At 30.3% G+C, this 16,407-nt stretch overlaps 1 protein-coding gene across 1 annotated transcript; it reads right to left on the minus strand.

The window, feature by feature from the left end:
- Window positions 1-620: 620 nt before the first annotated feature.
- LOTGIDRAFT_237771 (hypothetical protein) lies at window positions 621-13,072 on the minus strand (the record flags this gene model as incomplete). The annotated part of the gene is made up of 17 exons (XM_009047792.1): window positions 621-1,730; window positions 2,161-2,315; window positions 3,211-3,302; window positions 3,836-3,949; window positions 5,230-5,271; window positions 6,073-6,182; window positions 6,992-7,130; window positions 8,392-8,599; window positions 8,974-9,081; window positions 9,466-9,596; window positions 9,745-9,829; window positions 10,273-10,421; window positions 10,681-10,784; window positions 10,989-11,067; window positions 11,510-11,586; window positions 12,129-12,260; window positions 13,045-13,072. 17 exons carry the CDS (start codon window positions 13,070-13,072, stop codon window positions 1,663-1,665), a joined length of 1,821 nt encoding a protein of 606 aa, XP_009046040.1. The 3' UTR covers window positions 621-1,662.
- Between the last annotated feature and the right edge of the window lie 3,335 nt (window positions 13,073-16,407).

Here is a 16,407-nt window from a genome sequence, read left to right on the forward strand (position 1 = left end):
TCATCTTTAGTTTTGAATACAATGAGAAGAGCAGTGTTTGATATAAATATATATCTAGTTAAAGCTCTCGGTAATAATCAATACACAAAACAAACAGACAAACAGACGAGCTATCATACAATAACAATATAATATTGCACTGGGAGATAATAAAACACAGATACTCTATAAATTATACTTCAATGTTCAAACACAAATCTGTATTTTGGGTTTAATTTTTCAGTTTTTTTTTAGTTTGTCTGAGGATTTTTAAGATTTTTCTTCAATTTCCTATCTTGAAATGATGTGAAAATATTTGCATTGCCATTATGATAGCATAATGTTCATTTTATTATAGCCTTGATCACTTTGAAATTCTGAATTAGCTTGAAAGTTGTCAGATTGTATAACTTGTCAGAAGTTCCTGAGTTATAGAGTTTTGTTCTAGAGCAGAGATATTTTTTACACATCTTGATTAAATAGAAACTATACAAGTCAGACTTGTATTCTGTTGATTATTACTTATACTTCTCTATAATTAAAGTAGACTTTGTTTATGTTTAGAATCAGACCAAGATGTATAGAAATATTTCTACTTAACAAAAATCTCTTGATCCCTCATCATTAGGAATGTAATTAATTAATAATCAGCAATATCACAATAATAATAACACATTGAAAACTATAAAAAAATATAGGAACAAGCAAAGATGTCACAAACATGTCCACATCCATAATTCCATACAAATAATATAAAGAGTCTATTTTATTTTGAGGTAAGAGAAGTAGTAATAAATACAATATTAATCTGGTTTGTATAGTATCAATAGCTATTTATACTACCTCATAATAAATTGGACTGTCCCAGTTAATGTTTTGAATGTGACCCAGTGTATTAAATATTAAACATTCAGTGTTATTTAAATGTTAATAAATCTACATAACAGTGGTGGAACCAGGTTTACGTCTGAGAGGGGGCCAGATATCTGAGATTGCCCAAATCCTTAACCTAGTTATGAGATTTTTGCCCGAAAAACATGCTTTCGGGGCGGCGGCTGTCACATCTGCCCCTCCTTAGGCTCTGCAACTGCTACATAACATAATGTTCTTTGCTTTATTTTTTTTATTATAACATTTCTATTCTCTTAATATAGAAGATTGAAATTATTTAAACAGTGATGATATACCAGCAAGCAGTCTGTAGTGAGACAATGAAATAAATAATAAGCTAAAGATGATACTAGTAGTAATATTATAATATAATGACACATATAGAGATATTTAACATTACACTATAATAATAACAAGTTATAATAGATGAAAATAGTGAGTTGATAACACTGTGAGCTAATCAAATTATTGTTTTATATACCTGCTATAATTCTACCAACTTTTTCAAACACTAACATGTAGATAACCAATGAAAATTGTGATCTATATCATTGATAATAAATATGAAAGTTAAATTATTGGTTAACTATTATTACGTCAGTGTTAACTGATAGAATCAAACTTTGGTACAAAGATGTAAACAAGCAATATATTTGATATTTTGAGAATATTTCTATAAACAAACACTAGAACAAGACTGAAAAGTTTGAAATAATAGATTATAGTTTCTCTATCTTCTACTATATACTGGAATAGACTACAACTTGTAGTCTACAAGGTTAAAATATCACTTTAAGACGAACTCCCCAAATCTCTCAAATCTCCTAAAAACCCTTCTGGTGTCAGAACATGGGTTCCACCTGAAATTATAAGACAATAAAATAGGTCACCGACACTAGTGAATGGATGGATTGAAGGATGGATGGATGAATGAATGAGTGGATGGATGGATGAATAACATAATGAATGAATGAATGAATGAATGGATGAATGAATGAATGAATGAATGAATGGATGGATGGATGATTGAATGAATGAATGAATGAATGAATGAATGAATGAATGAATGAATGGATGGATGATTGAATGGTTTTATAAATGAATTAATGGATGGATAAATGAAAAGGTGTGCATGTTTCTTTCATATCTTAGAATATCCTTTAATGAAAGCAAACACAGTTTAACACCCTACTTTTCTGATTTAGCATGAGAATTTTTGGGCTATAGTCGTAACAGTGTATAGTGAGGGAAATTTGATTTTAACATTATATAAAGTTTACAAGTACATACCTATCAAAACTTCCCAATTCTTAACAGCATGAGTAACTTCATATGCTACCCTCATTTCAGAGTAGGTGATTCCCCCAATACCAAATATAATAATTCTAGGAACGTTTCTAGCACTGGATTGACCTTTTTCTTTATGCCAATGTCCAAAACGTACACTGAAATATAATTTGATAAAATAACCAGAGATGTAAAGATGTAAGTGACCATTAAATTCATTTCAAGAACTTTTGTGAAGCGTAGGATGCGAAGCGTCTAATTCAGAAAAGAAATGAATCTGCCACCCATTTCCGGAAGTCTTATATCTATGAATAATTATTAAGATTAATAAGATAAGATAATCTCTATATTTCCATTCATCAAAGGGTCTAACAAGACAGACTGGCATACAAGATCTCAGGTTTACCTCTATCCCTTACGTAAGCTAACATAAATTGTTTTGAAAAAACCTATAAGGTTTGTCTGTGTATAAGAGACACTTCTAGCTCCTATTTACAGTGTTCAGATTTGCCAAGTTCATGTTTTCTAGATTCTCTATAAGATATATATTAAGATATATTAAGATAAATTAAGATATTTTAAGATAAATTAAGATATTTTAAGATAAATCAAGATAAAGTAAGATAAATTAAGATATATTAAGATATATTAAGATAAATTAAGATACATTAAGATAAATCAAGACATATTAAGATAAATCAAGATATATTAAGATAAATCAAGATACATTAAGATAAATCAAGATATATTAAGATAAATCAAGATAAATCAAGATACATTAAGATAAATCAAGATATATTAAGATAAATCAAGATATATTAAGATAAATCAAGATACATTAAGATAAATCAAGATATATTAAGATAAATCAAGATATATTAAGATAAATCAAGATAAATTAATATATATTAAGATAAATCAAGATATATTAAGATAAATCAAGATACATTAAGATAAATCAAGATATATTAATATAAATCAAGATACATTAAGATAAATCAAGATATATTAAGATAAATTAAGATATATTAAGATAAATTAAGATATATTTACCTCCTAGGTAGAGATGACATGTAAGTTGTTCTAGCAGCTCCTCCTGATAGATAGGGAAAATGTTTAACATCTAGTTTATCTTCTACAATATCCTACAAATATCATTTCATTCTTATCATTAAAACATAATTTACTACATTCTCTTACTGTATATCTATAATAGTGTTCTTATTCATTGAATACTCTATCTACTTCTAAATATCATTTATAAATTATACTCTTACTGTTTTAATAGTTTTGTTGATAATTCACATTTTTAAAGTTAGAAGTTTTATAGTGAATTGAAATATCAGCTTAAAAAAAGCACTGAAAGTTTTAGATTGGATACATTGATAGAAATACAAACATAAGCACATCTCTTCATTTTGATTGTGTTCATAGTTGATAATTCTAATAATATCAGAGAGTGAGTATATACAGTAGTATATGAAATTTCTCAGAGTGATGTATGATAATATCAAATGTTAATTTGTAAAAGTTTGAATTTCTTTAAATGTCATTTAGTAAAGAAAACTATAATATTTAGACACAGCTTTATGGAATAACAATCACTGGTTAAAGTTTTATACAATGTTTCGACGTGTTTCTCCTGTTGTCTTCAGGAATTAAAATAACTTAAACTTACCTCTAGAATATCTTTAAGATAAGGTGTCCAACGTGACATTTGATACTGATGTTCTTGAGCTCGTATTTTACGATTGCTAGGTATATAGGGTTGAGGTGGCTTCCGGCGACTTCCCTGCAAAATTCAACATTAAAAACAACTTATATCAGCCCTTGTTAAATTTTTATTCATCTTATCAGAGTTAAATTGTATATACCACAATTACGTCAACTCAATAACAACACGTCAATTTTCAGACTTAGACTAATATTAAAAAATCGGGACGTTTGTTTTTTTGATTTTCCTATTTCTTCTTTTTATAAAAGTTAAGTCATAGTTTTTATTTATTAATATTTTGATGAAAAACAACATTAGTTTAGACTAGATTAAGTTGTAAATGAGAACTAACTATTTTCTGTGTAGGTCTGTGTAGTTTTTGTCTGTAGATAATTATTGAAATTAGTTGATTTTAGTAATGCGTTCTTCAGGGCAATTTTTTCAAAAAGAATCATAAGCCAGCTAAAAGCTTTGAATTAATTCTATTTATGTCTGTCTGTAAATTATCAGCAAATTGTCTAACAATAAAATGTACACATGCAAATATTTGCAAAAATGACAAAAACTGATTTTTTTTACAAAAATATATATTTTCTAGACAAGACTCCATGCTAAGATAAAATATTAAATAGTCTTCCATAACCTAGAGACCTTCTCCAAATACACAACAATTTTCTACTTAGAGAGTTCAAATGATTGTTCATTTAAACAAGAAATATAGAATCCCTTTAAGTGTCCCCTGTCCCCTGAAATAACATTACCCTACCCTGCATCATAAGGAATAACTTCACAGGGAAAATTCAAAATTCATTGTAGACCTTTTTCATTATCCAGAGAGACTTTTCTACCAGATTTTTCTACTAATTTCTAGAAACGGCAAAGTCTAATAAATGATCAATAAGATCTCTCGAAGCTTCATTTGAAAACACCTCATGTGATTTCCTACACCAGAAAAAGAGACTAGCCGAAAGCCACTGAATTGCCAAACTATCCCAGATATATCTATCTCAAAAACAGAAAGTTTCCCTCCGTAATCATAATAATACCTAGGTCAAAAAACATTAGAGTGAAACTAGTGTATATCTAGAGTGATATGAAAAGATGGGACGTCTCTGGAAGCAAAGCTCCTCCTACCTAAGCATCATTTAGAAAATACCTAATGTATCTTATTTCTTAAAAATACCTACAAAAATCAAATATATTTACAGACTTTGCAAGAAAATTGCAAAAATTTGAGTAATAAGAAAAAATAAAATGAAAAAAAGGGAGTCAAAATAAACGAAAAGCCAACAAAATAAGGTCATGTATTAAAATGACGTAGGCAGAGCTAGTAGGTTGAAGGTTGCGACCTATCTCACCTGAGTGAAGTTTGATTGAAACGTTCCATAGCTAGCATTGTCCTGTAATAGACGAGTCCAAGTGCAAACAGAAGGGTGGAAAGGTGCAAAATTTATTTCAAAGCAGAAGACATCATTCAGAAAAAATAGTTAAAAATGAGAAATTCAAACTTCAAGCAGTGAGGATATTTCTAGATCAGTTTGTTTTTCTTCAAATTAGATAAAAAACAGAAATATTCATTCAGAAGTTGAAATATTGCAAATAGTAAAAATGCAAGGTTGGGTGCAATTTTAGGTAAAATACAAGAAAGATAAAAAAGATTTCTCATTATGCAAGTAAAAATGAAAAAAAGGGAAAATTGATCAAAAATGGATTTTCTATAAAAGTTAGGTTCAACTGGACAATATTAGAAATGGAAGCAGAAGAGTAAATTCAAATTTTGTGTCACTGAATCTAATTTTTCGAAAGTCATGAAGCATTTTTGGTGGCACTCGATTGGTGAGTTCTGAACAGGTTCCGTCTGTTCCAATTCTGACCTCAATCAAACGGTATGGAAGCGGAATATGTCACATTTACACTTTCTCCGTCTATTTCCTTCTGTGCCATTTTGAATTCTATCTGCACCTACTATTTTTTTCGGCACACCAAGAACGCATTCTGAACTGTGTTTCAACTTGTTTTATTGATCTTTCTGTTGATTCTATAAATCCTGAACGCACAGAATTCATCAATCGAGTGGCCCCTTTTTATACAAACAGATTCTTAAAAACAATGAGAGAATAAAATAACTAAGAAAAATAATTCAAACTTGAAAATTGTAAGATGAAAAATAAAAGTAAAATTTAAAAATAAACTGGACTTACATCTTGTATAATAGGGACACCAAGATTCTGCATGTTAGACAAAATACATTTCTCTTCTCCTGGGATCTGGGCATGTTGAACTAATTTAGCTAAATTCTCTTCAGAAATACCTAGTCAAATATACAATAGAAATATATATTTCCAAAGTTTTCAATGTACATGATTTAAATTCATGAATATATTGAAAAAAAGCAAGATAACTTCTTCTCACAGAAACTATCAGTTAAGCTAAGATTCCATATACGCGTCATGCAGACATAAATGGCCCTTGCGGATCCGTCATGCGTCAAATATGATTCCATATGTGCGTTAAAACGTAAGCTTATGCGTTATCTTTCCTTTGACGCGCGGACTTCTAGACAGATGGATGCTTTGGTGCATAAAAAAGACAGGGAATTCCCACAAAATACGTCACGTCACGGGAGATTTCTGCGTGGAAAGGCGTCCGGATGCATCAAAAAAATTTTTGACGCAAGACAGAGACCATTTGACGGATACCGCTTCCACATATATGGAATCATACCATCTTAAACCAACCATTTCCATTTTTACCGGATGACACATGACAGATCCGCATGACGCGTATATGGAATCTTAGCTTTAGGAGTAATAAGTATAAAATGAAAAAATTAATGGAGTTTTACACCCATCCTTTCTGATCATTGGAAGCAAGTAGTAGATATTGGGAAGTAGATGAGGAATATCTGATAACAATAGCAGAATAACCATAGAAATAAAAAAAAACATCAGCATTTCAATAAAAAGTATCTGCTGTCTACATTTTCATTCATAAAGGTATATAGAAATACTCAATATCAATATAGGTTAGGTAAGATGCCTGAGAAATATTATCAAAATATTCATTGATTAAAGTAATAATGACCTGTATCTATTATATACAAGTTGTAATTATTCCTACCTCCTTTATGTATAATATATAACAGAATGATTCGTATTTTATCATACGCTGTCACGTTCTGATCTAATAATATCGGCACGATGTTTCTCATGTGATCTTTTATCTTTTCACCCTCCGCATCGGCTCCCATAGCTAGATCCTAAAGAATAAATCATTGCTTACAAAACAATACTTAATCATCTGCTTCCATTTCTAGTTCCTTAAGTATACCATGCTTTTATGTAGACAGCAATCATTAACAAACAACCTACAGGCCACATGTTTTTATACATCAATATGAAACAATAAAGGCATATTTAGAAGAGATCATATTATAATAATTAAGAGGTGTTTATATTGGCTATCATTTAACCATACATCAAATTAAATAACAAAACATAACTATAAAGTTATACTACTCTTTGGTTTAATTGTACACAAACAATGTTTCAACAATTTACATTGTCATCAATGTAAATTGTTGAAACGTTGTGTACAATAAAACTCAGGAGTAGTATACCATATAAACTGATGATGACAATGTAAATTGTTGAAACGTTGTGTACAATAAAACTCAGGAGTAGTATACTATATAAACTGATGATGACAATGTAAATTGTTGAAACGTTGTGTACAATAAAACTCAGGAGTAGTATACTATATAAACTGATGATGACAATGTAAATTGTTGAAACGTTGTGTACAATAAAACTCAGGAGTAGTATACCATATAAACTGATGATGACAATGTAAATTGTAGAAACATTGTGTACAATAAAACTCAGGAGTAGTATACCATATAAACTGATGATGACAATGTAAATTGTTGAAACATTGTGTACAATAAAACTCAGGAGTAGTATATCATATAAACTGATGATGACAATGTAAATTGTTGAAACATTGTGTACAATAAAACTCAGGAGTAGTATATCATATAAACTGATGATGACAATGTAAATTGTTGAAACATTGTGTACAATAAAACCAGGGAGTAGTATATCATATAAACTGATGATGACAATGTAAATTGTTGAAACGTTGTGTACAATAAAACCCAGGAGTAGTATACCAATTAAATTGATGGTGACAATGTAAATTGTTGAAACATTGTGTACAATAAAACTCAGAAGTAGTATACTATATAAACTGATGATAACAATGTAAATTGTTGAAACGTTGTGTACAATAAAACCCAGGAGTAGTATACCATATAAACTGATGATGACAATGTAAATTGTTGAAACATTGTGTACAATAAAACTCAGGAGTAGTATACCATATAAACTGATGATGACAATGTAAATTGTTGAAACGTTGTGTACAATAAAACTATCAGTAAAAGTATACCATAAAATTGCATTATCTAATGTAATCTGTACCCCTAAATATCAAGGATTATCAATAAATTATAAAATTACCTGTTCAACTTTACAGAGTTTATCAGTATGTTTCTGGTATTGTCTCATACAATCTTCTGCTAGATGGAGATGAGTAGAATATTTATTTAATTCTTTACGATATTGGGGCATCTTTTTCAACATCTGAGACAAATCTCTCATGTTAGATTTCTCCGTATTCGACATCTTTTTATCAACCGCAAACTGTTTCAGTTTCTTCGTAACTTGTCTGTGAAAATATATAAACATTCGTAAAGCTAGTCAAATTTTACAAATTCACCATATACAAAAACTCTAAGGCTACTTTCCTACTTTGTACATAGCCTGAATCTTTAGCATAGACCTTAGGTGTCTTATTTCAAACCAGTCATCATTGGCTATGTTTTCAGAAATTGTAAACTTTAATTCATTTTTCTTATAAAAAAAGAAGCTTATGTTTATAATGTAGTCAAAACTTTATTGATTTCTATTTAAGACTTGCTTAAAAATAAATAAAACACAGAAATATTTTAATAGGACTAATAATATGCTGTTCAAATATATTAGTTTTCTACGTGAGACCTATACAACTCTTCAATATAAAGATAAGAAAAGTGTACATACTGAGAAACAACAGCAATATGTTGATGTCGTAATTCTTGCCACAATTCATCATTATCATCTAATAACACTTCTTTTTCAGCTACGTCTTGTCCTGTAGCACTTTCATATCTATAAATATAACATAAAAAATATATTGAAGTCTTTTCCTTACCTCTTATATCTAGAATTAAACATAACAAAATAAACTTTCGGGCTATATGTCCTACTGTTTTACAGCTTTTATGATTTAAAGACAGAAAGTACAACGCCATGTGTCACTAGAAAACTTTCTGGTCTTCCATAAGTTTATTAGCCAATTGTCAAACTTGACCAACCAGTAGCACACAGAGTTGTTTTTAAACTGATTCAAATTTTCACTAATCCCCTACATCATTGTCAATACGAAACCAGCTTATTTATTTATCATCCAATGTATATAAATTGTGTTCTGTAGGGTGCCGAAAACATGTATCACTAACTTAGTATAAACAAGGGCAGTAATTCTTGACTTACTTGTAAACATCATTATCAATAGGTAATAAATCATAAGACATAGCTTGAAAAGTAAGTTCATGTAATAATGGTGATACAGGATCAAAACCTCGGTCTAATATCAACAATACACTACGATCTTTCTGATGACCCTGAAAATATCAACCATTTTTACTGTAATTTAACATGTTTAGGATAAATAAATTTGAAGAATTAATCTTTATAGTTAGTTACCTCCCAATCTAAATTTCAACTTTGAAAGTTTCTGTCTTGAAGATAAAGAAATAGAAATTAGCGTACCTCTCCCATAGTATGATCATCAGCTCTATAGGCATCTAATTTCTGTTGAATGAGTTGAGAAAACTCAGCATTACGATCAAAATCACTGTAATTAAACAATTTTACAATTAAAAGTTATCACAATTACATATTCAACTAAGCAATAGAATCACTATTGTCAAAGATGTCAAACTTGACCAACCAGTAGCACACAGAGTTGTTTTTAAACCGATTCAAATTTTCACTAATCCCCTACATCATTGTCAATACGAAACCAGCTTATTTATTTATCATCCAATGTATATATCATATTAATAAATCCCTAAAACTAAGTAAATATTCAAAAGGCAGTTTTTTGCGATCAATGACTTCATCAAACACTTAGTTTTAGTGAAATCGCAAAACCTACAGACGTCTGATTGAAAATTGAAATGCTGCAAATCAATGTTATCAGTATCCCCGATACACATACAAAGTTAAGAAAACCTCTTTATAATCCCTTTAACTTAAAGTTTGGTCAAGTAAACGAGAAAATATATAAAACCTTACCTTCTATATCTGACAGCAGGATACTCTCCTAGTGTAGCACACAGTGTGGCTATCTGTTCAGCACATCTCTCTAGATTCATAGCTCTATTCATCAGTCTATTAGGATTGTAATAAAACTGAAATGTTATCGGTGAATCTAAAGAATACACCTGAAAAACAAAAACAGATCATGGTTTATAAAATAAAATACACCTGAAATCACAAATATAATCTATGTTTTATAAGGTATTTAAAAATTTTCAGGATTTTTAGGGCCTTAAATTTCAAGTGAAAACAAGTTTGTTACAATGCAGGAGATAGATAAGGTTAATAATAGCTGCCCTTTGAAGCATTTCTATAAATACTTGCTTGGCAATGCAGTAAAGAAGGCCCTGTAGGTCAAGATAACAGATACTATATATAGCTTACCTGTGATTCATACGGTAGAAAAGCAATATTGATTTCTTTTAATGTTTTTATAAATTTACCAGACGTAGATTTACATAGTTCATTGAATAACTCATCAGGACAGGCTGTAAATAAAACACAGAAATCATAATTATTATAATCTTTATTTAAACCAAGCCTATTCAGTAATATAAAGATAGGACACAGTAGAAATATCACAAGTGTTGAAGAGTGGAAATTAGTTTAGTTTTAGCTAGAGGAAAAAACTAGAAAGGAATCGAATTCCAAGATTTGGACACTACCTATCTATATAAAACAGTTATATTTACCTTCAGTGAAGAAAACATGAGCACATTTATACATGGTATTATTAGGATTCTGGAAATCAGCTATTAAAGCTCGGATTGACTGAAATTACAAGTTTGAAAATAACTAAATAAACTGATAAATCATTACCCATAGCCAAAGAATTTCCTATGTATTAATATATGTATATAACAAATTGTATTTCATGAGAACACTTATTAGTGGAAAGACCTACAAATAATGAATTCACAATTAATTCATTCAGATAAAGCTATCTACAAGATTATGGTTGAAGAATTGAAACCAAAATGTATGTGGCTCTTAAACATCTACATCTGGCCCCGTATTCTCGAAAAGATCTTAGCGCTAGGATGTCCTAGAATCATTGTTAGAAGATCAGAATCTAGGACATTTCGAGAATACGTGGATGACTAAACTTTTCCTACTCACTTATTATTATTCTGATGTAATAATATATATAAACAATGCAGTATCATTTTAAAGGCTCCAGACCTAATTATAATCTGAAAATTTTAAATCCTACCTTTTCTGAAGGAGTAATAAGATAAATAGCATCTAATAATTGTAATGGTTCTCTTCTTTTATTGATATCTTCTACCACTACAATAAAAACAACATAGTTATAGATATACAAACCACTTGACAAAACAGTTGGTTTGATTTAATTGTAGATGAACAGGGCATCTGATGTACTATTTGAAAAATGATATTGACCTGTCTGTTTGTAGCAGTTTGTTTCATTATATGAAGTACCAACACTATTGAGTCAAACACTAGGTGGCACGCTAGTGAAGTAAGACAATTGAGTTATCAATACAGTTTCATCCGCTACAGTACTAATAGTAATTATAGTGCGTTTGCCAGTCTAATTCAGTTATTCAGCAGTGATTAGCTGATTCTGATTCCAGTTTCTCAAGCATACCAGTAGTAAAGAGAATTTTACTGTCCTGCATTTACAAATGGAATCCATTAATTCATACATTACAAAAATGAGTTAACATGTCTTCAGAGCACAGAATTACATCTTCACATTGGTAAAAGTAATCAGTCTTCACATTATACCTTGACTGCAATGACCCACTTTCTTGTGAAAACATACTACGTACCTTGACCATAGTGAAGAGGACAGAATTTATACTTACATGTCACACCCTGTCCCATGATTTCATGCATTTTACAACAAGCTGAAATCATCCTCATACTCAGTTGATCTACAATCAAAACTTTCCATTCACTTGTTTTTCTGGCTGCCAGGATGACATCTGCCATAATCTCTGCAATTCAAAAAACAGAAACAAAATTAATCACTGTTACTATTAGACTAGCTTAATACTTACTATCAAAGTAAAAACAAAGCCTAAAGTTTTGCGTTTTCTCGTCTGTTTTAAGCTTTATAATGTGCTGATCAACACCACTCAGCGTGACTACAGGAAAAATGCTTCACAACCCGGGATGGTTGGGAACCCAGGGTCTATGGTAAGCGATTTATTCTTCTAGACCTCCATCATATTGTTTATTGTTTTTGACTACCTATTCGGAATGTGTATTTGGATATTAAAGTATTACAATATATCCATCACCTAATTTAATTGGGTCATATTTACCAGAAATCTCTAGGAGGGCAGACATTCTAAAACTCATGGCAAACAATTGAAAATCTTATTTTGATTGATAATTGACAGAAAAAAATCAATTACACTGAGCTCATTGACATTGTGGTCGAGGACTGTGGAAACATATTAATTCAGATGAGAGTTAGGCTTTTAGACCTTGAAACCTTGAAACCCTCAACAAAACCAGATGATGTGTAGGGCCTATAGGTGATATCATAATATATGAACACTACAAAAATCTGGACTACAGAAAATGTCAAAATGACTTATGTCGTATGAGGGCGTGACATTTTCAAAAGTTTCGTGTCGATATCCAGTTCATAGGACGGATCACCAACAATCAAGGCTCAAGTTTAAAAGTTCAATCATTTCTTTAGAAGTTGAACCAGAAAATAATTCGTATGCATGCAACTGAAAGAAGTTATGGTAATTTATATTTGCTTACTATCGTGAACAGCTTTCTGTAACGCCATCTTGAATGACTAACTAACAATTTATTGCATTATGGGATTTATTATTATTTTGGTTTCTAAAATTCTAAACCGATAAATTTTCAACCAAACGAAATAAATTAAAAACATTCAGCATTTTATTAAAATAGAATTATCATTGTTCCATAAACTGGATTTGGAAAGGGTTTTGTTATCGACAATGAATTCAATCATCATTCTTAAGACACGACTTCAAAATATAGAGAAGTAGATAAATGGATTTCTCTCCCTTTATTTATCAATCAGCACGCGCCCTATTTCTTTGATGAAAGCCGCCAGACTGTAGACTCGATTTTATCAGACTGAAACTAAAGAGGAATATATAGAAAGTAGGTCATTACTAGATAATAGAGACTACTCAACATGGTGGTTCAGCTTCCGATTTTTAATTGAAGAAGTGTTTTTATGAAATTAAATCCTCAATTCAGAAGAAGGAAGCAATTTTTGAGGATTTTTATTTCGGCATGGATATTTAGAAATTACTGAACTGTGCAGAAATCAAGCAAGATGTCGAGTAAATCGGATAAAGGTAGGAGAATTTAGTTATTTCAATGTGTTTATGTTTCAACAGCCAACTGCAGTGAGTCCAAACTGACAGTTCACTATTCATAGTTCACAGTTCAAGTAGAGTGGGTTCGAACTGACTAATAATGATCTGTATAACATATATATGATGGCTCTCAAACCTACCTTCCCCCCTTACTTATCTATATAGCAAAATATAACATATACATGATAACTTTCAAACCTACCTTCCCCCCTTACTTATCTATATAGCAAAATATAACATGTTTATGGGTACAAAATAAGGTATCCAGTTTATACAGCAACAAACCAAAACTGTAACAAATCTTGATAGTCGAAACAGTGACAGATTAACCAAATTGGTAACAGAAATTTGGTTATAACGGTAACATATCAAGCTAACGGTCTCGTTCCTGACATAAGCTTAAGGTTGGAGTGACAATTTGTTTTGACTATTAAAGTTTATTAGCGTTTTGGTTTGTTACTGTCCTGTTCTGAGAATCCAGAAGCCTTTATTGCAAAACATTTTAGTAACCAGTTAAATATTCAGACCGCTTTACTATAAATCTTTGCTGTATGACTGTGCAAGTGTTTTTATGACGCTATGTTTTCATGGCTTACAGTAGTTTAGCCCTTTTTTAATTTCCTTCCTGCTATATAATACAAGGGTTTCCCCTTCTTTTCAATTTCAGCCTCTATTATACAATACAAGGGTTACAGGGGTTTTTCCCCTTTTCAATTCCACCATTTACTTGTTCCTCCACAAGTGGTTTCCCCCCTTTTTCAATTTCAACCTCTATTATACATACAGTAGGCTATTAACTATAAACAGTACATTAAACATCAAAGATCAAATCAATACATTGAATTAATTTATCACACCACTTTCCTTAAAATAATCACTGACTGAATTACATTGACACTGTTATAAATAAGACTAGTTAATCTCAAGTATTAAGAATAGACCTATATTTAATAAAATCTTCTGTTTTTTAGAATATGTGAAAACAATATTGCTGAAGATTAAGGATACATCTTGTAATTTAATTAGCACCTTTTATATTTAAACTCTGATGCTTACAGATTGATTATTATTCCTCTTTAAACATCAATTTCCAGTCTTTAACTTTTTATAAATGTGTGTTGCTTGTAGTGCTGGGTAAAATGATCAAAATAATTGATTATCGTCCCTAGGAATTTATAATTTCAATTAACGATTATCAAATTTCATAATCGATTATATGTCAAAGTTACATTTTCTCCACTGTACCTGTTAACAAGTAGTAATCTCTTCCACATAGGCTCCCTTCAGCACATAACATACCCACAATAAACTATAATAACTGATCAAAGCAAGAATATACTGTACTTTAATGATGCAAAAATTACCCATAAAATTAAGAACTTTGGCATGTTTTTATTTAATATTAACAGGGTTTTTCAATTGAATTATTTTGATTATTAATCATTATTCTGCCATCGATAATCTATCTGAATTTGGTTATTGATACCCAGCCCTAGTTGCTTAAATAATGATCAACTTCATTCATGGCTTATTAGTCACATACACCATAGATAGTCAACATTATAAATCATTTACTAGTTCACTGATATCACATCATCTAATATAAGATAAAATACCTAAATAAACAAGACTCTACTGGTATGTAAAATCACAATATTAGATTATACTCCTTCACAAATTAAGATTAATTATTGTTGTTAAATAGAAGAGATTATTTCAATTAAAAACCTTTTTTTTTTTATTGTCAAGTTATTTTTAGAGGGTTTTTTTTAGTGCATTTCCTAGATTTTCCAATCAATCAATCAATCAATCAATCAATCAATCAATCAATCAATCAATATGAGATGTATGTATATTAGTCTAGAAAATCAGATTTTTCCATGTTAAAATATTTCTGGCCATTCTCATGTAATAAATTAATTGAACATTGGCATAGCAGTAACTCTGCATAGGCTGTACCAGTATTAGGGGGAAAGATAAACTTCTAACTTTTAAAGAAAATGAATGGAAAATTGATATATTTAAAAACAGTTATTTCTGTATACTCAGAGGTAAAGATAAAGTTGTATTTTAGTCAGAAATTGATTGAAAATTTCAAGTGTTTGAGGTGTAATCAGCATGAAAGTGTATTTTTATAACAACTTTCAATGTGTCTGATGGAAAGTTATCAAGTTACTGTCAGACTTGTTACAATAATTACATTAAATCAATCAAATTGGCTATATCGAGACTGAAATACTTCAATCACAATCTCAATTGGTAGGCAGTTAGATTCCAGACAGGCCAGTTATTTAGTGGATTAATCACCACTTTTCATAAAAATAGGCACAATGGCAGACCATACTAGTTCTCATACTGAAATATCCATGTTGAATCAATTTTCAATATTTATACTGTTTGGAAGGCTGCAATTAAACCTCCATAGCTACGAAGAGTTTTACATTTATCACCTAGCATACCATATTTGATCTAATACATCCAGTTTGGATCAATTTTTGAATATTTATTTTTTTGTAAGGCAGAAGTTCAAACTTGATTCACTAGGCTATATGAATATCTTCTTGAAGGGGTTAACAACTTTGGAACCTTTTTAAACGTCAATATTTTCCTCTAATGCTGAGTTGGAACACTGTCTTTTTGTGGCTGTTGAATAGCTCAGTCTGTAGTGAGTTGGAACACTGTCTTTTTGTGGCAGTTGAATAGCTCAGTCTGTAGTGAGTTGGAACACTGTCTTTTTGTGGCAGTTGAATAGCTCAGTCTGTATTGA

Source organism: Lottia gigantea, assembly GCF_000327385.1.
Source record: "Lottia gigantea unplaced genomic scaffold LOTGIsca_117, whole genome shotgun sequence".
Taxonomy (NCBI): domain Eukaryota; kingdom Metazoa; phylum Mollusca; class Gastropoda; family Lottiidae; genus Lottia; species Lottia gigantea.